The sequence below is a fragment of the Ornithorhynchus anatinus genome, chromosome 11, assembly GCF_004115215.2.
Source record: "Ornithorhynchus anatinus isolate Pmale09 chromosome 11, mOrnAna1.pri.v4, whole genome shotgun sequence".
NCBI lineage: Eukaryota > Metazoa > Chordata > Mammalia > Monotremata > Ornithorhynchidae > Ornithorhynchus > Ornithorhynchus anatinus.
The window spans coordinates 43,732,443-43,758,372 of NC_041738.1; the positions used below are offsets into that span (position 1 = coordinate 43,732,443).

General features: G+C 41.9%; 1 protein-coding gene across 1 annotated transcript in view; it reads left to right on the top strand.

Annotated features, from left to right (window-relative positions):
• Positions 1-25,276, top strand: part of CA5A (carbonic anhydrase 5A) — a 32,895-nt gene extending 7,619 nt beyond the window's left edge. Inside the window, exons 3-7 of the mRNA XM_001508914.6 lie at positions 17,095-17,213; positions 18,032-18,127; positions 18,281-18,343; positions 21,566-21,721; positions 23,994-25,276. Coding sequence (XP_001508964.3) covers positions 17,095-17,213; positions 18,032-18,127; positions 18,281-18,343; positions 21,566-21,721; positions 23,994-24,161 — 602 coding nt within the window. The 3' untranslated portion in view covers positions 24,162-25,276. The remainder of the gene's footprint in view (positions 1-17,094; positions 17,214-18,031; positions 18,128-18,280; positions 18,344-21,565; positions 21,722-23,993) is intronic.
• Positions 25,277-25,930: the final 654 nt, after the last annotated feature.

A 25,930-nucleotide genomic window follows, 5' to 3' on the forward strand; every position in this document is an offset into this window, starting at 1 on the left:
CCCTGCCCATAATGAATTTTCACCAACTGTAATTTTCTGTACAAATCTAAGAGGATACAACATTCATACTCTTCAACCTTTTAAGCTACTGCATCTGTATCCAATTTACCGGTTATGTGATGAGAATTTCTGCAGGTAATGATTATTATTGCTTTTTTTCATCCTCAACACAAGCAAAAGAATCACATGGTAAGATAACCACGTATTTATAATCCTGCTTAGGGCCAGCTACTTTATAGTGGCCCAAGGTAATTTGCAGTTAAATGCACTCACCCATTACCGCGTTGTTCCTGCCGATGATTATCTGAGTCCCTAATGCAGTCATCAAATGCAGGATAAGCTTTTCTACGAAGGAAGGGGAAAGAGTACAGCTCTGGGAATCAGGACGCTTGGATTCTAGTTCCAGTTCCGCTTATAGGAGAATGTTTGTTGGGCTATGCCATCTAACCAAAGAACCACCCTGGGCATCCAGTGAGATGATCAGGGCCGGCAGGAGTACTGAAAATAGCTAGTGAATGAGGTCAGTAAAGGCAGAAAGGGCTACCTAGGCAACTGCCTGGTGAATTATGGCTGTCCTGCACAGCATCAGCATTATACTGTCCATGAGTCCTGTAGGTAAAAATACACCAGCAGGAATACGTAATATTCACCCAACCTTAGCCCTACATCTCTTAGAGAAGCCCTACATCTCTGTGCCTCAGTTACCTCATCTTTAAAATAGAGATTAAAACCATGAGCCCCACATGACACATCCTGATCAGCTTGTATCCCCCCAGTGCTTAGAACAGTGCTTTGCACATATTAAGTGCTTAACAAATGCCACTATTATTATTATTATTATCTCTTATGTACACATCCTTATATTCTGCCACTTCACCTCTCTGTATTTTATTTTACTGTCTGTCTCACTCTCTAGACTGCAAACTTTTTATGGGTAATAATAATAATAATAATATTTGTGGTATTGTTAAGCCTTTACTGTGTGCCGGGCACTGTACTAAGCACAGGGGTGGATACAAGCAAATCGGGTTGGTCACAGTCCCTGTCCCACGTGGGACTCAAGGTCTCATTCCCCATTTGACAGATGAGATAACTGAGGCACAGAGAATTTAAATGGCTTGCCCAAGGCCACACAGCAGACAAGTGGCAGGGCCGGGATTAGAAGCCATGATCTTTCGACTCCCAGGCCCACGGTCTATCCACCACAGTGTCTTCCAACACTCTTATATTGTACTCTCCCAAGTGTTCAGTACAGTTCTCTGGATATAGTAAGTACTCAATAAATACTATTGGTACCAATAATACCATTTTGGATTGATTGATTAATAGATTGGGATTGCGTCATTTTTATGAGAGTTGAAATACTAGGGCCCCAACTCTCTACTAAAAATACCCTGCCTCCAGCACACTTAAAATTACCATCAAGAAATTCAGAGAAGTTAATCCTAAATCTTGGAGTTCTTGTTCTTGACTTTGTGGAAACACTCAGAACTCATAAAGAAAATCTATTCTGTGAAACACTGATACAATTCTGGTTGCTCTGAGGGGGACAACAATATCATGACTAAACTCCGCTGGTAACTACCTCCCAAATCTCATTTTAGTAAAGAGTTTCGACCTCCTCCCCAACCAAACTTTCTTTATCAGAATTTACAAATTTGGGTTACTTTTTGTGTTATTTGTTAAAATGCTTGCTGTGTGCCAAGCACTGTACTAATTGCTGGGGTAGAAACAAGACGATCAGGTTGGACACAGTCCTCATTTCACATAGAGCTCATAGTCTAAGGATATAGCCTCTTTTCTCTGCCTTAATAAGTAGTAAAATGGCTTAAAGTTTGGTAAAAGGAAAGATAATTTTTCATTTCAACCTTCCCCCTGTTTTTTTTTTTTTGGCTCTTCCATCACTATAAATTATTTTCCAGTCCTCTCTTCCACTTTTCCCTGTTTCTCCTCCCTGGTTATTCAAGACTAGAATTTGGAATGATTTGGGGTGGAGGAAAAGGAGGCTATTGAAAATGCAATGTTAAAAAAAAATACCAAGTTAATCACCGAGTGAAAATACAGAAATTTTGTACCATTAAATAAACCAGAAAAGAGAAATCCATGACACTAAGAGTTGGTTGACAAGGAAAAGGTTAGAATGACACAGTGAATATACTAAGGAAAAGAAAGATGAGAATTGGAAAAGTGTATAACCTAAGAATCAGTGAGGATGAACTATAGCCGGTTCAAGGTTTGGGATTATCTCACCTTCTGATAGTGAAATACCAATGGATGAGGGCCAGAGAGTCAAGGCCAAACACTGAAAAGAGTCTATGGAAAATTTCTGTAAAACTCCAGTATTTTAAACTGCTGAGACTCTGGGACCTGAAGACTGAGTGCATGCAAAGTTTCCATACAAAATGCCTGGCCAGGAACTGTAAAGAGAAGGATTTTAGAACTAACTGTAAGATAAATCTCTGGAATGTCAAAGCCACAGAAAGTCAAGGAAAGGGGAAAAATAAAATGATTTTATAGGAGGAGGAAAAGTAACCGAGAGAAAAATAAATTCTGCACAAATACATGCCCATGTTTCAAAAGTTAACTAACATGTTTCGTTAAAGACCACTGGTTAAACCAAGGCCACCATATCAATACTATGTGGATGTAATTAGTACTTTTTCCTAACATAAAATGCCCAGATTTTCTTGAGTCCGAAGTGGAATGTTGTAGAAAAAAGGTAGGAGATTCACTTGTAGAGTCCAGGGCCAAGATCCGAGAATGCGAGGTGAAAAAGTAGAAGGGAAAGAAGGATTTGAGAGCAGTTCATACAGCCAGAGAAAGAAAGAGACAAATAGGAAACAGAGGGGAAGGCAAACAAGGCAAACAGAAACAGACAGTGGCAGATCCTACTCCAAAAGTTTAGTTGTGAGTGTCTGGAACTCCTCTCTCTTCCAATCAATCAATCAGTAGTATTTACTGAAGATGGTAGTTAAGGAGGGGAGGAGGGAAGGGGTGAGAGTGTTTAAAAGGTGGGAGGGAATGGGGTCTGATGCCCGTGTGGAGGGGATGGCACTTGAGAGGAAGGAGATCTCCTGTGAAGATACTGCTGGGAAGGATGGGAAAGTAGAAGAGAGGGCGAGAGGAGGGAGGATGGAGGAGGGGGAGGGGTGATTTTTGGGAGCTCAGATCTGATGGCGTTAATTTTCCTAATCAAGTAAGTGGCCAGATCTTTGGGGGTGAGGGATGGGGGAGGAGGAGGGATGGGGGCTCGAGGAGGGAGTTGAATGTCCGAAACAACTGACGAGGGTGATGGGCATGGGTGTCAATAAGGGAAGAGAAATAGTTTTGCTGGACTGAGGAAAGGGCAGAGTTAAGGCAAGAAAGGACAAACCGGCAGGGACTGTCTCTATCTGTTGCCGACTTGTTCATCCCAAGCGCTTAGTACAGTGCTCTGCACATAGTAAGCGCTCAATAAATACTATTGAATAAAGTGGACAAGGTTGGCCTGTTGTTTAGATTTCCATCAGCAGCATTCAGTGGCTCAAGCAAAAGAGCAAAGGATGCGGACAGTGGAGGTCCAGTGGAGCAAAGAATTAGTACAAATACAGTGGAGCAAAGAATTAGTACAAATACAGTACAAATACAAATGCCAAACTACTCTCCATATCTTGATATCATCTGTCTCCCTGCCGACCTTCTGCCCACGACTTGCCTCTAGCCTAAACTCCATCTTGTTTCATAAGCAAAGTCCCCTGCTCAGAGACTCGGCTAATCTTCATAGCCTAACGGAGAAAGTACGGGCCTGGGAGCCAGAAGGTCATAGGTTCCGACCTGCCTCCGCCATTTGTCTACTGTGTGACCTTGGGCAAGTCACTTCACTTCTCTGTGCCTCAGTTCCCTCATCTGTAAAATGAGGATTAAGACTGTGAGCCCCTTGTGAGGGGAAGCAGCGTGGCTCAGTGGAAAGAGCCTGGGCTTCGGAGTCAGAGGTCATGGGTTCGATTCCCGGATCTGCCACTTGTCAGCTGTGTGACTGCAGGCAAGTCACTTAACTTCTCGGTGCCTCAGTTACCTCATCTGTAAAATGGGAATTAACTGTGAGCCTCACGTGGGACAGCCCGATTACCCTGTATCTACCCCAGCGCTTAGAACAGCGCTCTGCACATAGTAAACGCTTAACAAATACCAACATTATTATTGTGGGACAGGGACTGTGTCCAACCCAGTTATCTTGTATCTACACCAGCACCTAGAACAGTGCCTGGCACAGAGTAAGCACTTAACAAATGACATTATTATTATTATTATTATGCTGTTACCATCATCAGCTAATACGTATTTCACCCCTTGAGTGTGCTAGATGAGATAAGTAGTAGCTTAAAAAACTACCTGCCCAATGCAGCTGACTTTTGTCCATCAGAACTGGAAGATGGGCATAGGAGTTGGAGATTGAGGAAGGAGAACCACAGTCAGGAATTCTACTTCCCAAGAATGACAGCAGTTACACAGGAGTAGTTATGGTGGAAATGTGAATCCTCCGATTACAAGCGGCTGGATATTATGCAGATAATTCAGGCATTCTGGGGTACCAAGAGTTATAATCGTTTTACGATGCAACCCGTATCATTTTATACTCTAACCCCATGCATATGTTTGCTCGGACTCATGATTCTAGCTAAGCATTAAGGATGAATAAATCCCCCTTTTCCCCATCTCCATCTGGGCTGAGATTTAGCAAACGTCAATGAATGCATCTTGGAGGAAGCCCTGCCCACATTTTGTGTCAGATTTTTCAAGTCACTGAAGAAACCCCTGAGGAAATAACCAAAGAAATTGAACTGGGAAAGTGACTCAATTTAGAAAGAATTACATAGACAGATGCCAATGGGTTAACTGCATCTCAGAAAAATTGTCCATCAAAAAGGATTTCACTGAAATGTTCAATAACCCAATGCACTGTTGCAAGATGCTACAAAAGATGAAGTAAAATCTATAGTTTCTCTACCATCAGGTGACATCTTGACATTAAAAATTCTTACATCAGTTTTCAGAAAGCGTATGAATTTATAAATATAACCTAAAAAGAATCTAATGGAGAGTGAAATTCAAAGGTCCATAGAGATGTTAGAAGGATTTTGCCTCAAAAAGAAACATAAAAATGGCTGCTGTACACCTATTCATTAAAGTTGAAAAACAGTTACCACATTCAGCAGACTTAAACTCTATTTCTGCAGCCTCCTGCTAAGATTCATAATCATATTAAGCTTCTTTTCAATCAGTCGACTGTCAATGGCATTTATTGTGTACTTTGTACAGAGCACTGAGCTATTCATTTCATTCATTCAATCGTATTTATTGAGCACTTACTGCGTGCAAAGCACTTGGGAGAATACAGTACAATCAGTTACTTTGTATTGATTTCCTAGGGATTAAACAATAATTCAGATATGTTTAATATTACATAAAATAGCACATACAGAAATTTCATACTTTTTGAGAGGTTCTGGAACAGTTCCTAATTTATAACAAATAAATCTGTGGGAAAAACTGCCCCACAGTACAGCCATTCATGAGTCAACCATATTTTCAGGGATCGTAACTCAACTGTATTGTGGGAATGTCTTTTTCTATCAATAATATTTTCTGATTCCATAAGACTGAAATCTCCTCTTTGAAGGCTCTTAATACATCTTACAATTTGGACCGCTTGGAACATTTCATTCCTTTTCTGTATTAATTTCAAACCATAGAATAGCATATTAGCCACAAGCTTGTGTCTTAATAAAAACACACAAATCTGATGCAGCTAATGTATTAGCTGTGAAATATCATCTGTAGCAAACAAATGCTAAGAGATTTAGAGTTTAATGTCACATGTCTGTTGGGGTTTTTTTTTTTTTTTTGGCTTTTGGTGATGTTCATTCTGCTGCCCGGATCATCTTCCTACAGAAACGGTCTGGGCATGTCAATCCCCTCCTTAAAAACCTCCAGTGGTTCCCTATCGACCTCTGCACGAAACAAAAACTCCTCACTCTTGGTTTCAAAGCTCTCCATCACCTTGCCGCCTCCTACCCTCACCTCCCTTCTCTCTTTCTACTTCCCACCCTGTATGCTCTGCTCCTCTGCCGCTCACCTCCTCACTGTCCCCCGCTCACACCTATCTCACCGATGACCCCTGGCCCACGTCCTACCTCTGTCCTGGAATGTCCTCCCTCCTCCCCTCTGCCAAACTAACTCTCTTCCCCCTTCAAAGCCCTACTGAGGTCTCACCTCCTCCAAGAGGCCTTCCCAGACTGAGCTCCCCCTTTTCCCTCTGCTCCCCTTCCACCCTCTGCTCCTTCCCCTTCCCCCTTCACCTCCCCTCAGCTGAGCCCACTTTCCCTCTGCTCCCCCTCCCCTTCCTACCCCATCCTCTGCTCCTCCCCCTCCCCCCTTCCCCTTCCCTCAGCACTGTGCTCATTTGTAAATATTATTTATTACCCTATTTATTTTGTTAATGAGGTATTCATCCCCTTGATTCTATTTATCCTGATAATGTTGTCTTGCTTTTGTTTCATTCTGTTTTGCTCTGCCATCTGTCTCCCCCGATTAGACTGTGAGCCTGTCATTGGGCAGGGATTGTCTCTATCTGTTGCAGAATTGTACATTCCAAGTGCTTAGTTCAGTGCTCTGCACATAGTAAGCACTCAATAAATACTATTGAATGAATGAATGAATTCTGTCTTGATAAGCCAGTTCTGTCATGTCTGTTCAAAGAAGGAGGCCTTGAAGTTAAATGACTGCAATAGGCACACTAGGCAAATCTTGTTTCGAACTCTGCCCTGAAGATTGAGAAGCTAAATTCCTCCATGATTTGGGACTTGATTATTATTATTATGATGGTGGTATTTGTTAAGCACTTACTATGTGCCAAGAACTGTACAAAACAAGGCGTGGATACAAGCAAATCAAGTTGGACACAGTCCCTGTCCCACTTGGGGTTCAGTCTCATTCCCTATTTTACAGATGAGGTAACTGAGGCACAGAGAAGTGAAGTGACTTGCCCAGGATCTCACAGTAGGCAAGTGGCAGAGCCCGAGATTAGAACCCATGTCCTCTGACTCCCAGGCTCATACTTTATCCACCTCATCAAGCTGACTTGATCAATGTGTTTTTAAAAATTCATCATGTCTTCATTTAGAAAGTTAAAAAGGAAGCCTATTAGCATTTTTGCTTCTCCTTCTAGAGCAATTTTGATATTATTTTTGCTTTGGGTGCAGAGATTAATTTCCCTTAAATTGTTTTTCTGGTCTGGATAAATTTGTTTACCCTGGCTGGTTCAAAATACCCAAAACACTTTGGGCTGTGGTGTCACAGATTGAATTGTTTCTCCATCTGAATCATTTTATACTAATGTTCCCATTATGCTTTTCCTTTGTCATAAGTAATAGGAGACTATCAGAAAATTTTAGAGCATTTAGGACTGAAAAGTTCTACCATTTTGATAAACTGCTCTATTCCAATGAAAGAAGGACCCTTTCCAAATTAATAAAGGGGGGAAAGGTCATGTTGAATGGCCAGTGACTGGGTTTTCTTCAATAATCTACTTATTTATTTTATATATTTTCATCCAATACCGACTCCGCCCCATGTCCGCTGTGCGACCTCGAGCGAGTCACTTCACTGGGCCTCACTTACCTCATCTGTAAAATGGGGATTGAGACTGTGAGCCGCACATGGAACAGGGACTATGTCCAACTCGATTTGCTCGTATCCACCCCGGCGCTTAGTACATTGTCTGGCACAGAGTAAGAGCTTAATAAATAATAATAATAATAATGTTGGTATTTGTTAAGTGCTTACTATGTGCCAAGCACTGTTCTAAGCACTGGGGGGATACAAGGTGATCAGGTTGTCCCTCGTGGGACTCACAGTCTTCATCCCCCATTTTACAGATGAGGTAACTGAGGCCCAGAGAAGTTAAGTGACTTGCCCAAAGTCACACAGTGACAAGTGGCGGAGCCGGGATTAGAACTCATGACCTCTGACTCCCAAGCCCGGGCTCTTGCCACTGAGCCACGCTGCTTCTCAAATACCAAGTACCATCATCCAAATAAATACCAAATACCATCATCGTCATTATTAGTGCCTTGAAAAGCAAATCAGCAAAAGGGCCAGCATCTTCTCTGAGGCAGGATTCAATCAAGCAGCAAGGAATAGATCCTTAGCACCAGCTGGTTTTTCATTGCGCTGTTAACTATCCTCCATCCCACCACAGGAGGATGCTCTTCTCTAAATTGAATTTCTGGTTATCCTTCCGAGACAGCCGGTTCCAAAAATTTGCCAGGAAACACATCTCCTCCCTTTCCCTCCTTTTGCTCCTCTCAGTGTAACCAGCTGGATCTTTCTTAATTAAAAAGTCAGATGTAACCAAAACCATCCTTTTGAGAGCCTTTTTCGTTTCTGTGTTTTCCCCCGCAGAGCTTATTTAAAGCAAGTCCCTTCACACACATTGCTAGGAGTTGTCATCGTGAGAATCAAGTCCGCAGCGTGGCTCAGTGGAAAGAGCAAGGGCTTTGGAGTCAGAGGTCATGGGTTAGAATCCCGGCTTGGCCACTTGTCAGCTGTGTGACTTTGGGCAAGTCACTTCACTTCTCGGTGCCTCAGTTACCTCATCTGTAAAATGGGGATTAAGACTGTGAGCCTCATGCGGGACAACCTGATTACCCTGTATCTACCCCAGCGCTTAGAACAGTGCTCGGCACATAGTAAGCGCTTAATAAATGCCAAGATTATTATTATTACTATAAGGATGAAGGTGATTTCCCCAAGGAATAACAGATGCGCCTCAGTCTTGAGACTTCAGGACAAAAAATCTACACAGAGGAATTGCTCACGGTGCTAGCGGTTTGCTCAGATCCTCTCATTCTCTCATTACTGCATTCCATGATCCCACTGGGGCATACGGTAGAGTCAGTCAGTGGGATTTATTGAGCACTTACTATGTACAGAGCACCGTACTACGTGCTTGGGAGAATACAACAGAATTAAGGTACAATTTCCCTGCCGTAACGAGCTTACAGTCTAGGAGGGGAGACGTTAATATAAACAATTCATAACATATTATTTAGATATGTACATACATGCTGCGGGTTTGGAGGTGGAACGAATAATAATGTTGGTATTTGTTAAGCGCTTACTATGTGCCGAGCACTGTTCTAAGCGCTAGGGGAGATACGGGTTAATCAGGTTGTCCCACGTGAGGCTCACAGTTAATCCCCATTTTACAGATGAGGGAACTGAGGCACAGAGAAGTTAAGCGACTTGCCCGCAGTCACACAGCTGACAAGTGGCAGAGCGGGGAGTCGAACTCGTGACCTCTGACTCCGAAGCCCAGGCTCTTTTCCACAGGAGATGGGTGAGCGAAGTAGATTGCTAAGTGCATAATAATAATGGCATTTGTTAAGCATTGGGGCAAATACAAGATTATGAGAAGCAGCGTGGCTCAATGGAAAGAGCAAGGGCTTGGGAGTGAGAGATCATGGGTTTGAATCCCGGCTCTGCCACTTGTCAGCTGTGTGACTGTGGGCAAGTCACTTCACTTCTCTGTGCCTCAGTTACCTCATCTGTATTAAATGAGAATTAAAACTGTGAGCCCCACGTGGGACAACCTGATCACCCTGTACCTGCCCCATCGCTTAGAATAGTGCTCTGAACATAGTAAGCACTTAACAAATACCACATTATTATGATCAGGTCTCACATGGGACTCACAATCTAAGTAGGGGGGAGAACAGGTTTTGAATCTTCATTTTTCAGATGAGGGAGCTGAGGTACAGAAAAGTGAAGTTAGAGAAGTTAGAGAAGAGAAGTAGGAGAAGGAGCGTGGCTTAGTGGAAAGAACACGGGCTTGGGAGTCAGAGGTCGTGGGCTCTAATCTCAGCTCTGCCACTGATCAGCTGTGTGACTTTGGGCAAATCACTTGACTTCTCTGTGCCTCGGTAACCTCATCTGTAAAATGGGGATCAAGACTGTGAGCCCCACGTGGGACAACCTGATTACCTTGTATCTTCCCCAGTCCTTAGAACAGTGCTTGGTACATAGTAAGTGCTTAACAAATGCCATCGTCATTATTATTATTATTATTATTATTATTATTATTATTATTATTGTTATTAAGTGACTTGCCCAGAGTGACTGAGCAGACAAGTAGCAGAGCAGGGATTAGAACCAAAGTCCTTTGACTCCCAGGCCCGTGCTTTTTCCACGAGACCCTACTGCTGCTCGTAGGTGAGGTCTTCATCAGCTTTGGTCAGCTATAGCCTGAACCAGGATTGGAACCCAGGTCTTCTGATTCCCAGAGTAGTGGCCAATAGGGAGCTTTCTTCATAAATTGTGAGTCCCTTCAGGAACAGAGACCTCGTTTAGTTCCCATCTGTATGCTTTTTCCCAGTGCTTAGTACAGTGTTCTGCACTCAGTAAGCACTCAATACAATTGCTACTATTTCAAGATTAGTTAAATGTGTTTGGTTTTCTTTAGGGGTTGTGTGTAGTTGTATTTATGTGTGTGTGCACACGCAAAGATCTGAATAAATTGATTCGAATTTTTCTTTCATTTAATTCATCTCACTATTGCCCATTTCTCTGAAAAACTCATTTTAGCATTTGGGATAGGCACTGATGAAGGAGGGGAGGGGCAGTATAAGAGGAAATAATCAATCAATCAATAGTATTTACCGTGGACTTCCTCTGTGCAGAGCATCGTACTAAACACTTGGGAGAATTCAGTACAATGGAATAAGTAGAATCAATCCTTACATGCAAGGAGTTTATAGACTAGAGAGGGAGGAAGGTATTACAGTAAATTACAAATGGATACGTACATAAGTGTGGTGGAAAATGGGTGAATTTCATTCATTCATTCATTCACTAGCATTTATTGAGCGCTTACTATGTGCAGAGCACTGTACTAAGCGCTTGGAATGAACAAATCGGCAACAGATAGAGACAGTCCCTGCCCACTGACGGGCAGTCTAATCCGGGTTTACACGGGAAGCAGCGTGGCTCAGTGGAAAGAGCCCAGGCTTGGGAGTCACAGATCATGGGTTTGAATCCCGGCTCTGCCACTTGTCAGCTGTGTGACTGTGGGCAAGTCACTTCACTTCTCTGGGCCTCAGATCCCTCATCTGTAAAATGGGGATTAAGACTGTGAGCCTCATGCGGGACAACCTGATTACCCTGTATCTACCCCAGCGCTTAGAACAGTGCTCTGCACATAGTAAGCGCTTAACAAATACCAACATTATTATTATTATTAATCAGGGGAGACAGATAGGCAAAAACAATAGCAATAAATAGAATCAAGAATTTCAAAGTTCTTAATGGATACAGACCTAAGTACATAGGCCGAACAGAACGGAGGGCAAATAGCGGAAGTAACGTGGCAAGCAACATTGCCTAATGGAAAAGGTAAGGGCCTGGGAGTCACAGGATCTTGGTTCTAATCCGGGCTCTCCCACTGATCTGCTGTGTCACCTCAGGCAGGTCACTTAACTTCTCTGTACCTCAATTCTCTTATCTTTAAGAATAAGACTGTGAGACCCATGAGCAGACCGGCTTAGTGGATAGAGCACAGGCCTGGAGTCAGAAGGACTTGGGTTCTAATCCCATCTCCAACACTGGTCTGCTGTGTGACCTTGGGGAGATCACTTCTCTGTGCCTCAGTTACCTCATCTGTAAGCCCGTTGCGGGCAAGAAATGTGACTGTTTATTGTTGTGTTTTACTCTCCCGAGCACTTAGTACGGTGCTCTGCCCACAGTAAGCGTTCAATAAATGCGATTGAATGAACGAATGAATAGCAGTTAAGACTGTGAGCTCTGTGAGGGACAGAAACTGTGTCCAAACTGATTAGCTTGTAACTCCTCATTGCTTAGCAGAATGCCTGGCACATAGGAAGCACTATGTAAATATCGTTAAAAAAAGCAATAGAAGTAAGGAGGAAAGGGGAGAAGACAAGAAGGGGGTAAAGGAGTGCTAGATGAACAGGACCTGTGAAAAAGGGGGGGATAGGGATTTGGGGACAGGGAGAAGAGGGTGAAGAGGGAGAGGGAGGCAGGCAGATAAGGAGAGGAGAAAAGGAAAGACAGGCTAAAAGAAGAGGAATGATTGATTGATTAGGTGAAAAGAGAAGAAAATGAGGAAAAGTCAGACTAAACTGGGATGGAAAACTGGAGCAACTTACACAGTGGGGGAATGTGGCTCACAATTGTATCTCAGGCAGGGAGATGGATAAACTGAGATGGAGTTAAATGACCCCCAGTTTCTCAAAGTCGGTGGCAGAGTTGGAACTAAGTCCAAGGGCCCTTAAATCATCTACCTGCTGGTCTCTACATCCATTTCATTTAACTTTTGTATCTCTTTTGTGCTCGGAACTTGAAGAAGAGGATCTGCTCTCTTGTTCCTCTTTGTTATAGAAGTCTAATTTGTTTTTACTTTAGAGAGGACATACCCCCACTCAGATTTGCTGAGTTCTGTGACCGGCATGATACCACACTCTTATAATAATGATGTTGGTATTTAAGTGCTTACTATGTGCAGAGCACTGTTCTAAGCGCTGGGGTAGATACAAGGTGATCAGGTTGTCCCACGTGAGGCTCACAGTTAGTCCCCATTTTCCAGATGAGGTCACTGAGGCACAGAGAAGTCAAGTGACTTGCCCACAGTCACACAGCTGACAAGTGGCAGAGCCGGGAGTCGAACCCATGACCTCTCACTCCGAAGTCCAGGCTCTTTCCACTGAGCCACGCTGCTTCTTATTGTTTCAGCCTGGCCGGAACCCAGTAGGCTGTGATTTATCTCTCCCTCCCCAAGCCCCTCTCTCTTTCTCTTTCGCCAATCTACCCCTATGTCCGCATAGCTACTTGATTACAGATGGCACTGTAGTTCTGTCAAAAATAAGACTGCATCTCGTCACAATTTTTTGCAATTCCCTCCCTGACCATTAGCCTCACTTCAATTTAGCCTGCCTCAATAAAAACTCAACTTCATTCATATTTCTCCTTGTTATCCTGTTGTTAGCCAATTTTGCAAAATTAAACCATTGCTCTGTTATGTATGGACATTGGAAAATCCTCTCCTTTGAATATACTTGCTGGTTTAATTCAATTATTAGATTTAAGCTCTTCTCTTAAATTGGAAATTGTTATTACTTGAATTTTGGTATTTATTAAATACTAACTAGGAGCTGTGCTATGGGCTGGGGTAGATATAAGGTGATCTGATAGTTTCATTCATTCATTCATTCAATAGTATTTATTGAGTGCTTATTATGTGCAGAGCACTGTACTAAGCGCTTGGAATGTACAAATCAGTAACAGAGACAGTCCCTGCGCTTTGACGGGCTTACAGTCTAATCACGGGCTTATTTATAGTTCCTGCCCTACTTGGGGTTTATAATCTAAGAGGTAGGGAAAGCAAATATGTAATCCCTATTTTACAGATGACAAGTGACTTGCCCAAGGTCACTCAGAAGATCAGTGGCAGAGGTGGGACTAGAACCCATGTGTCCTGACTCCCAGACCCAAGCTGTTTCTCCAGGACTTCCATTTTTTCACAGTTTTATGGTGGGGATGGATTTTCCATGGGAAGGGCAGAGGGACTGTGTTGAAGTGCCTAACAACTGAGAACTAGGTGATCCAATCAAAGCTCATTCATTCATTCATTCATTCATTCATTCATTCATTCATTCGTATTTATTGAGCACTCATTATGTGTAGAACTCTTGGAATGGACAATTCAGCAACAGATAGAGACAATCCCTGCCCAACAACGGGCTCACAGTCTAAAAGGGGGAGACAGACAGCAAAATAAAACAAGTAGTCAGGCATCAATACCATCGAAATAGACAAATAGAATTATAGTATCTACACATCATTAATAAACTAGAGTAACAGATAATATATACAAATATACACAAGTGCTGTGGGGAGGGGAAGGGGGAAGAGCAGAGGGAGGGAGTAGGGGGAATGGGGAGGGGAGAATGGGCAGAGGGAAAGGGAGGGCTCAGTCTGGGAAGGCCTCCTGGAGGAGGTGAGCTCTCAGTAGGGCTTTGAAGAGGGGAAGAGAGTTAGTTTGGCAGATTCATTCAATAGTATTTATTGAGCACTTACTATGTTTGGAGCACTGTACTAAGCAGTTGGGAGAGTAAAATACAGCAATAAACAGACACATTCCCTGCCCACGATGGGCCTCAAGGTATCCAATTTCCTGCTTACTGAAGGCCTGACACAATAGCCAATTTGTGCAAGCTAATGAATCTTGTTTATTTCAGCTTTGAGAAAACACCTTCTATCCCCTCTGCATTTTTATCTGGATGTAAAATGAGTTTTGTTTAAAGAAAAGTTAACTGGCTAGTTATAGGTCTTCACGTTTGAACATGTTGCTCCTCACAGCAAAGATGACCTATGGATACAGGTGTGGCTGAAAAGACCAATGCCAAACTCTGAATCCCCACCAAACAATGCACACACAAAGGTCATCCCCTTGTTTCACTTATGTCTGTTGTTGCAAAACCTGCTGGTGCTATTTTTATTTTCTCACGATCCTCTCAAAGCTTATGCTCAAAAGCCACTCTTTTAGGACTGCAGTGTATTATACCAGAGTTTTTACTGCAGTTAGGTGACAGCTTTTATCTGTGGTATTACACTGTCTGAATCGGCCCTTACAAGCATTTCCACCCTCCCCTTTTGGTGGTTACATTTCAGCTCACCAAGCAGCAGCTATTTGGGTGTTCTCATGCTCACATGACCTCCTCAAGATACTGTTTGGAGGTGAGCCCATAATCAATATTAATAAACTGATTTTGTTCCAGGACTTCGTTGTCTGAGAGTCTATCTTGCCAGGTGATGTGGAGCGTAGCACATGTGACTCCGATGAAATTGCTCACAGAACCGAATAGAGCTATTTTAGCCGGCCCAGACCTCGCAGCCAAAAGAAGGTTGAACAGCACTACAGCTCTGAGCACTTCAGATTGCTCTGAGGCCTGATGGTCCATTGCCATCACACCCCTATCTGACATTCCCCCAAAGACTTTCTTCTTTCTTGATTCAATTTTCTGCCTCCTTGAATATTAGTGTATCGTGTAGTTTGTGTTGCCCAAAATCCCACAGTGGTATTCCAAGTTTTGGTTTCCCGTGGAGATCTTGGGTTGCAAATAGCATTTCTTTAGTGAATGAAGTTCCCCCAATTTTCTTCATTTCACAGTGTCCGGATGACTCGTTGGGGTGGTTCACAGTCACCAACGTGTCTTCTTGGGGATATCCTTCCCTCTTCAGCACACTCATCTGCATGCTGCAATTCTTGAATGTGTGTGTGTCTCTCTTTCAGGGAGGCTAGCAGCTGGTAGAGTTAAAAGAGTTTCCCAGGGGATCCAAAGTGGCCGAAAAGTCTGATGTGGGACCCTCAGTCCCAGCCACACTAGAGAAGCAGCGTGGCTCAGTGGAAAGAACCCGGGCTTGGGAGTCAGAGGTCATGGGTTCGAATCCTGGCTCGAATAATAATAATTATGTTGGCATTTGTTAAGCGCTTACTATGTGCCGAGCACTGTTCTAAGCGCTGGGGTAGATACAGGGTAATCAAGTTGTCCCACGTGAGGCTCACAGTCTTAATCCCCATTTTACAGATGAGGGAACTGAGGCACTGAGAAGTGACTTGCCCACAGTCACACAGCTGACAAGTGGTGGAGCTGGGATTAGTGAGCTCTGCCACTTATCAGCTGTGTGACTGTGGGCAAGTCACTTAACTTCTCTGGGCCTCTTTCTTTCCACTGAGCCCGTGCTCTTTCCACTGAGCCACGCTGCTTCTTGATGTCCACCCCCTCATACCACTTATGTACACATCAATCTCCAGACTGAGCTCCTCTTGTCCCTCTACTCCCTCTACCACCCCCCCTTTACCTCTCCGCAGCTAAACCCTCTTTCCCCCTTTCCCTCTGCTCCTCCCCCTCTCCCTTCCCATCCCCACAGCACTGTACTGGTCCGCTCAACTGTATATATTTCCATTACCCTATTTACTTTGTTAATGAATTGTACATCGCATTGATTCTATTTAGTTGCCATTGTTTTTACGAGATGTTCTTCCCCTTGACTCTATTTATTGCCATTGTTCTCATCTGTCCGTCTCCCCCGATTAGACCGTGAGCCCGTCAAACGGCAGGGACTGTCTCTATCTGTTGCCGACTTGTTCATTCCAAGCGCTTAGTACAGTGCTCTGCACATAGTAAGCGCTCAATAAATACTATTGAATGAATGAATCTGTAATCGATTTTATTATCTGTCTCCCCCTCTAGTCTCTGTGGGCCCGGATCATGTCTACCCACTCGATTGTATTGTACTCTCCCAAGTGCTTAGTACAATGCTCTGCACACAGTAAGCATTCAGTAAATACCATTGCTTGATTGATAGAACAGTATTTCAGAATGTTTTCTGTCTCTCCTCTTAGTTTTTCAGTTTCTGTGGGTAACTGTGGAAATCGTTACGACCAAATTTTGACACAACTTCCCAAAGCCTCAGGGCTACTTTCCATTTAATTGAAAAGTCTGCTTGCTTCTTTTTTTTTTGCATTTCTTTTTACATATTTTATTTTGCATGTTCAAGAGCTGGGATTGGGGAGAATCTTTTCATCTTTGTTTCCAATGAAAAAACAAAGTCATAGACTTACTGACTTGCTCTGAAATGGAAAAAAATGAGGAAGAATGTATGTTTTCTTTATTTCTAGCATTCATAAGGGTTTCAAATGCACATTAATTTTCCCGGGAGCACCCAGGAGGCAGCTAATAAAATACCGTATGAATGCCTGTCGATCGACCACATTGAATAGAAGGAAGAGCCAGGGGTATGGAACGTTCTTGAATAAACACTGGGCTTCTGAATTGTTTTTCAGCCAGATCAGCCTGTAGTGAAACTTAGTGCCCTTTAAAAGGGTCCAAGTTAAACAAAGGTAATATACCCTACCAAACGTGTTCACCAGGTTTCACAGTAATTAGGAGGAGCTGAGAAGAAAGCTAATTTTTTCAAACCCAGTAAACCTAGTAATAAAGATTGTACTGAACAGATTTGCCTGGTCTAATTTTCCAGGAATTAGTGGAGGACCCTTGGGTAACCATTACAGACTAAAGCAGTTCCACTTCCACTGGGGAGCAGTAAATGACTGGGGCTCAGAACACTCAGTGGACAATCAAGTCTACCCAGCAGAGGTAGGTAGATTCTCCATGAGCTTATTTACCTACTTATTGGATTTTCAGAACACCTTTTCTCAAGGCTCTCTTCTAAAATGTTTCAACATATTCTGTATTTTTAAACATTTGATTCCAAAGGACAGACTGTGTCAAAGTAGAGAGGGAGAAGAGGCTCGGGAAGGAAGGAGGAGGATAAGAGAAAGTCACCATCACTTGCAACCCTCTGATTGGCCCTAGGTAATCTGACAACTTCATCCGAGCCCTGCCTGGGGTGGGGTGATGGCTGATGTCTTGGTTTAGCATGGTGCAGATGATTTTGTGGTTTTCATTCTGATGGTGCTGTCCTGGACTAAATCGGTCAAGGGGGAACGAGCAGATGAAGCGGTGAGAAGGACAGGCTGACGTCGTGAAGTCTTGCCAACACTGATGTTCCGGCCAATGGCACTGGTGTAGTTTGGTTTTTCCCAGCCTCGCGGTCTCTTGCTGTCTTTCCTGCAAGTTCTGTAATCCTCTGAGGCATCTGGGACTCCCTAGAAGTCAGGAGGTCCTGGACTATGCCCACTCTTCTCTTGTCCTTCACTCCCGTAAGAAGCAGACCCTTGAGGATTGGTAGAAAAAGGAAGAGTGAGGAAGAAGGAAGAGGATGGTAGCCCTGGAAGAAAAGAGTCAGGGAGCCAGGTTAGGAAAGCAAGGAGAAGAGAGGAGCAGGGAAATAAAGGTGTTACGGGGTTCAGGGAACAGCAAAATAGGCCGCATTTTGGACTACACATCCATGATTGATTTAGTTTACTTGCCCCATCTTGGAAATTTTAAAGTATCTTTCAATTGTATTTCAGCTGCACTTAGTTCACTGGAATTCTGTCCAATACAGAAGTTATGAAGAAGCTGTAATGGGAGAAAATGGTTTGGCTGTAATAGGAGTATTTTTGAAGGTAATATCTCAGCAGACCATAACTGGGAATGTTTAGTGGTTTTCCATTGGTGAAAAAATTGGGTACTGGTGACTGTCATGTTTTTTTCTAATATAACAGCAGTTCTAATGAAACAGCAGATTTTAGTCATTTTCCTGTATTTGCATCTTTCAGCTGGGAGCACATCACAGAGGACTCCAAAAGTTGGTAGATGTGTTACCACAGATTAAGCATAAGGTAAGAAATGTATTTTGGAATAGATCTAAAATTTACAAATTTTTACCCAACCAAAATAAAGTATCAAATCAAGGCTTTGCCACCATATTGTTTAGGCATTTATCCTAGGTATCATCACATTTCATAGCAGAGGAAGCGAATATGGAACAGAACCCAGATTTTCCAAGAGTAGGTTTAGCACATTGTTTTGAACATTGTGGTTTCACAACTGCTAAACATCAAACTGTCCCACAGTGATCTGAATGATTTAGTCCTCTTCACAGAGCATCTAGTTTACTATGAGGGAGGAAACTTGGGTCCTGGGAAAATTTGCTTTGTGTTAATAATGACAACAATGATATTTTGGGTTTTTTTCTCCAACATTGATTTACAATGAGCTTTGTGACCCTTGGGGAAAAGCAAAATGGAAATTCTGAGAAATTATATTTATTTATCTAGTAGCAAACAAGAAGTGAAATGTATAAGAAGCAAAAAGAGTTCCTGGATGTAAAGATTTCAGGGGGCCATTCAGATCTAGTTAGGGATGAGGTCAGAACCTGTCCAAACAATCGGGTAAATTGTTGTTGGATGAAAGCTGAGGAAAACATTCCCCTTCCCAGAGCAAAGTACAAACGTGATTGTTTGATCCCTTTGGCTCTTACCTTCAAGGAGACAAGAATCTGGGCCAAGAGGGCAGGCCACTCTTTCCCCCTCGAAACTTGTTGCCTGTAAAGTTAAGGACCTTGCACGTTCCATGTGATGGAATCCCAGGGCCTTCATCCTCTTCCTTGATTCTGAAAAACTAAGCTAAAACTGGGATCCTGTCCAACAAAAAAGGCACGGCTCATAGTCCTTAGAGAACTTCTCTGCGGGAATTGAAATCACAGGCCTGTTGAGGTTATTTGCAGCGCTGTTTACTCAGGGTTCCCTCTTTCCTGCCCCGAAAATGCTGTGAGTTTTTGACAAAAAATGCCACCACCTGCTGAGACCAGCACAGCAGGCACTTCAAGCATCAGCAGGCATCTCCGGCCCTGATTTGATCATTCCTTGCTCTTTCTACTTCTCACCTTTGTAGCTCTGCTCTGTTTAATTTTGGACAGATGCTTGTTTGTATCTTGATGATAAAGTACTTTTAAGTGAACCGCTATCAAACAGTCAATCTGACTAGGAAATTATTGTTCTTCTAGAGAGAGGAGAATACATTTTCTCCACAGAAATCTCAAGTTAGAGGAATTCTGAACGCACTTATTCATGAAACATTCAGAGAAAAATTCTATAAGAGCTCTAAATAGCCAGTGCCTGAACTGATTCCTGAAGCAAGGCCCTGCCCACTGAACCAGGGGTCTTATAAAGGTGCTTATGATATGAATGATTGTTTTTTATGGTGGGGGTGGGGGAGAAAGAGAGATAGAGAGAGAGGGATTAAAATAAATTGATTCTATTTTCATTTTTTTCAATTAACTAGACTGTAAATACACTGTGGGCAGGGATCGGGTCTTCCAATTCTGTTTTATTGTATTCTCCCAAGAACTTAGTAAGGTGTTCTGCACACAGTAAACATTCAATAAGTATGATTGATTGGATTTAACTAATCCTGTTACTGCCCAGTTCTCTGTAAACATTAATGACATATCAAACATTTGTCAACAGACCATCAGTGAGACCACCTACTGTTATGCCTAATAGCTAGCCTGAACCCTAACCTCTATCCCTAACCCTGGCTCTACTGAAGTCGGCAATATGTGAAGTTGTGGATTTAGGGATGATTGTGATTTAGGGAAATATCAGTGATTAGAATTTTTCAAAGATCGAGTCCACTTCTTTAGTTTTAGATTTGTCCCTCCCATGGATATATTTTATAAGACCATAAGGCCCAACCCCAAACCTCTTTTGACCCACACCTTTTCAGAGTTAGGCCTTTCCTACTGAAGCTTCCCACAGCCCTTGGGTCAGAGGATCACAAATGAAGTGACGGCCTCTTGAAGCCAGCAAGAGTGTCTCAGCGCATAGTTTCATTTTTTAATTTCCTACTATTATCACTTCCGCTCATTCTTAAGAGATTTTGTGAAAGATGTAGCCTTCTTAGGGTCATAGATTTTGATCCGTAGATATCTTCTGGCCTAACAGGAATTAAAATATTTTATTTCAAAGTAATCTGAACAAATAGGAAGGTGGGCTGGCTACTCCTGTCCTAATTCTTTCTCTGTTTAACATCTCGTAGTCTCTAGTGCAGGAAGGAGTAATTATTTCTATTGTAGGACCGCATAATGAGTTTTAATAAGCTGCTGAGTGCCTCACAGATAAAATATTTAGTGTTCACAATATGGTCAGACAAACGATGATGATATGTATTGTAGAAAGAATCTTTGTGCCATTTCCACAGAAATTTCAACAGAGTTAATCGCTGATGAGCATGCTAATAAACTTGGTATAGGTATTTTTGTGCACAGTGATGACACTGTATACCTCTCTATTCTTGCTGGACAGAGTGAGAGTTGGATCAAATTCACTGGTGACTTGCAAACTGCTCCCAGCCAGCACTTTGCCCATCTGGTTCCATCCTGAAGGGCGAAAGTCAGAAATTACAGTCCAAATCGAGGTCTCCCCGGTGTACATCTTATAACTCCGTGGAGACAGGTTGAAAAAACTCATCATCAATCTGCATTACAAATTTTCCTTACTCACATTATAAATTCCTTCTCCTTCCTAATCATGCTCAACCCTACCTTAGGGCTCTTCATATCACTGAACTGGGAGAACACAGGCATTTTCCTGCAGCTAGTACACACTGATGAATGTCATGAAAAGTAATCAAAAGATAATAGAAATCAGAGGCAGAGTATATTAAATCTCTTTTAAGGGGACTTCAGAATTCCTGTAGGCCTTGCCTGATTTATTTTAGGCCACGGTTACAAGCTAACATACCTGGCTGCCAAGGCTGAGTTAGGTACTATTTCCTGTGTGAAAAATGTCAGCCACCTCAAGTAGAAAAGTCTTTATCAATATCGGAATTTTCAAGTAAAGAAAGATGATTATTCATCTGGATTTTCCCATCCCTTTATAGACGAGATACCTAAATCAATATTTGGCTCCTCACAACAAATATCACCAGGGGAGTATTATTTCTATTCTACTGGATCACAATTCAAATAACCGTGTTGACTCGTCTTTAAATAATTTCTTATATTTTTTATTTATTGAAATGTGAATGAAACCCAAACTCCAATGGTATCGGTTTTCTAGGATACTCAGGTTGCTCTTGACCAATTTGATCCATCTTGCCTCTTACCTTCCTGTCCGGATTATTGGACCTATTCGGGATCTTTGACCACCCCGCCGCTTACAGAATCGGTTACTTGGATAATTAAGAAAAAAGCCATAGAGGTTGATCAGAACCAGGTAAGTCATGCTTAAAATTTGTTTTCTAAAAAGCTTGGGATTTTGACTGATTGTCCAAAAGAACTTGATGGTCCTTCCAACCTCTGCAATTGTCTTTCCGTATTTGATGCTAGTCAAAGCCCAAGTTTGCCAGGAAGACTATCTCTCACCAGAAGAACTCATTGATTACATATATTTATTGTATCTGATGTTGGTTGATCACTTGGACAGTGTTCTGACTAATCCTCGGAACATTTCTACACGTCTTCAGATTTTATAGCTTCCTTTGACCTGTATTTTTTTTAGTGTCTGTCTGCCCAATCAGATTGTAAACTCCTTGAGAGTAGATATCCAGTCTACGAACTGTTGTTCGCTTCCCAAGATTTTAGTATAATGCCCTGCCCACAGTAGGTACTCAATAAATACTATTGATTGGTTGATTAATTTATAGGGCAGAAGTGGTTAAATAGATTGGAAGTTCCCCAAGGGCAAGGAGCATGTCAATCGTATTGTACTCTCTCTGCACATACTAAGTGCTCAGTAAGTACCAATGATGATTGGATTGATTGATTGATTGAATCCAACCAGTGACTGTCCATCCCTGGGCTAGTACATTAGTACACTAGACTAAGAGTCAGTAGAACTGGAATCCTATACCAGCTTCGTTTCAAATTTATTGTTTGTCTTCAGGGAAATTACATCACTGTTGTGGGACTCAATATCCACTTTTGTAAAATTGGATTGATACCAATCACACTGGTCCCTACCTACTGTTTAAAAGCATGGTGAGAATAAATAGGTCAGTCAGTCGATAGTATTTACTGAGTGACACTGACCAGATCTGAAATTGGCCCAGTGGAGAGAGCACCACTCTGGGAATCAGAGGACTGGATTCTAGTTCCAGTTCCGCCTGCTGAGGCTGTGTCATCAGTGATGAAGTTTACTGGCCAAAACAAATACGCTGGTGGGGAGGGGAAGGTTTTGGGAAGAGGCGAGGTCCAGCAAGAATTCATTATGAGTGTAAATTGGGCAGTATGAAAAGCTAAATAAATTCAAGCAGGGCTTGGAATATTTTGTGGACAAGAGGCCCAAGATGAGGTATTAGAGAGAATCAGTGAATCAATCAATAATCATATTTATTGAGCACTACTATATGCCATGCACTTTACTGAGCACTTGGGAGGGTACAATATAACAATGTAACAAAATTGGTAGACAGATTCTTTGCCCACGACAAGCTGAAAAGTTGAGTGTGTTCAAAGATATAACTCTAACTAATGTCCCTTCCCATACATTGCTTTGCCGCTATGGAAGATGGGCTGCATTGACCCTAGGTCTGACCCAGTAAAGGCACTTACCATCCTTTCCCTGTAACACTATGTTCATTTCAATCATTTAACCAGTCAATCATATTTATTGAGTACTTACTGTTCCCTGCTCACAAGGAGCTTACACTCTACTCTACCGTCCAGTGGCCACCTATTCACTGTACCTCAAGCTTGTCTATCTCACCAACCCCTTGCCCTCCTCCTTCTGACCTGGAACTCCCTCCCGATTCACATACGACAGATTACCACTCCTCCCACCTTAAAAGCCTTACTAAATTCACATCTCTTCTAAGTGGTCTTGCCCGATTAATCCTTCTTTTCCCTGACATCTTCTTCCCTCTGCATTGCCTATGCATTTTGATCTGTTACCCTTCAGACCCTTTTAATCACCCCATTTCAGGCCCAAAGCACTTATGCACATATCTATAATTTATTTATTTATATCAACGTCTGTTTCCACTTCTAGCCTGTAAGCTCCCTGTGAGCTGGAAACATGCCTACTAATTCTGTCGTATTGCATTTTCCCAAGTTCTTAGTTCGGTGTTCTGCACACATTAAGCACTAAATAAATTCACTCATTCATTCAATCGTATTTATTGAGTGCTCACTGTGTGCAGAGCACTGTACTAAGGGCTTGGAAAGTACAGTTTGGCAATAAAGAGAGACAATTCCTGACCATAATGGGCTTACAGTCTAGAAGCAGGGAGACAGACATCAAAACAAGTAAACAGGCATCAGTACAAATGCATAGAATTATAGATATATACACATCGAAACAAGTAAACAGGCAAATGACATTGACTAATTGATTAATTGACTAATGGTATGGACTAAATACCATTGACTAATTAACTGATTAAATCTCTTGGGGTTTCCCAAACACAAATTTTCAAGTGTGAAGGAAGAAGTGTGTTCATTTATTCATTCCATTACACTGACTGTGGTTCATTATTGTTTTTTACCAGTTGGCAGAATTTCGGATGCTACTTTTTTCTGCATTCGGAGAGGAGGAAAAGAAGATGGTAAACAACTTTCGCCCACTTCAGCCCTTGATGAATCGGACCGTCCGTTCATCTTTCCAAAAGCAGCGTAACTTGAAGCAAGAAGACAAAATCCCAAATCGTTCTTCATAAACCAACTTTAGGGACTGTCCTTACATGAACAATGCAATATTTGAATTCCTAAACCACTATCAAAAGAAGTAAGGAGATTCTGAGAAAAGAGCTTAGTTGCATCAAACAATTTGTCTTATAAACTGAACAAATTTGATCTGGAATTATCAAAAAAAAAATGAACTTGGCAGTTTCTGAATATTTATTTTTCTTACCCAAATGAAATTTCATTGTTCTTTCTTAAAATTCACCAGATTTTCTAGTTTTTAGATAAATTTTTTGCATGGGATTTAAATTTTCATTTTTCCTTTTTCAACCTACCTTGAAGTCCAGTTGTAAGCTCCTTTATAACATTATTTTCTTCTTCCTCTACCTCTCACTAAAGTGACTCTTTCAATGCCTAGGCAATAGGCGGGCCTCAAACAATATTGACTAACTAAATGACTTCTGCCCTGCTTTTTGCCTGAACATTGCCTGTCAATGGCACTCCTCTAACAGTTGCTCTGCTTCGTTCCTGTGTCACCTCACTCTTGCCATTTCCTCTCAGTGGATCTGTGAAACCCCGAGTGAATATAGAGCAGGGACTGCTCGGGAGGTGGAAGGAGGAAGACTCTTGGCAGAGGCCCCTGGCTCATATCAGTATCAGCCAAGTGGCAACTCTCTTCTTATTATGCTCCAAGTCATTTGCAATACCATAGTTCTAGACTTGAACCTTACACTACAGGGTATACATGTTCCACTCCAAATCTGCATAATCATATTCTACACTTCATTACAACCAAGTAAAGTCAACATGGAGAAGAAAAGTACAATATAAGAAGTAAATATTCATCAATTTTCTGGGGAAAGAAGGTTCATTTGGAGATGAGGAATATGTATTTTTTAAGCATTTAGCCTCCAATTGTTGTCCCCAGGCAAAAAAAGAGAAAGCACATTATGTACGGAGTTTATTTTGACAGAAATCTACATTCTATTTTCACTAACTGAAAATTTCCTACTTGGAGATATCAGCAGGCAACAGCCTCACCCTTTGCTATATAATATCCTGGCAGATGCTAAAGACAAATGTAATCCTAAACTTCCTTGGGCTTATTCTTTATAGATTAAAACAGGTGATTGTTATCACTATGTGCAAATACTGGTATTATGTTTTAACTCAAATTTGAAATAACACTCTTTCATGTGTACATATAAGGATTTGCAGTGTTATTTTTGTTTGAAGGAGAGCCTGACTATTCAAAGGTACAGGAAGTTATCTTAAAACCCTTACAGAGAAGAAAGGTAGAAGTCTTATTTTTACAAGTAGGTTTTACATACTTAATGTGTGAATACCTCTGTCAGGTGTTTCACCTTAACTTCATCACATACAAGATCAAATCGAACATAGATAGGTTTTTTTAATTTATTCGGGGTTTGTCAAATCCTAAAAATGAATACATAAATAACCGTGGTTAACTGGTCACTTAGAAAAATGTAAATGTTCTTGAAAGTATTGTTACAGAAGGGATCACAGAGAGTTATCTGTTTTAGTTTCCTCTAAGTAGGTGAGCATCTCACACATGATATGAAATGACCTAACACACATTTTGCTATTTTAATGCAATATAACTATTCAATATAACTGAATTGACCAGTCGTTCAACTTTTGGTGCAACAGTCCTTCTTTGAAAGATTTTTTTTTTTAGTCCCACTTTTCTGAAAATTTGTTACCATAGGCATACTTCATTCTAAGTTTAGGGAACAGTTTCCCCACTATGTTCCCATACTTTGCTGACAATCATTTTAAAATG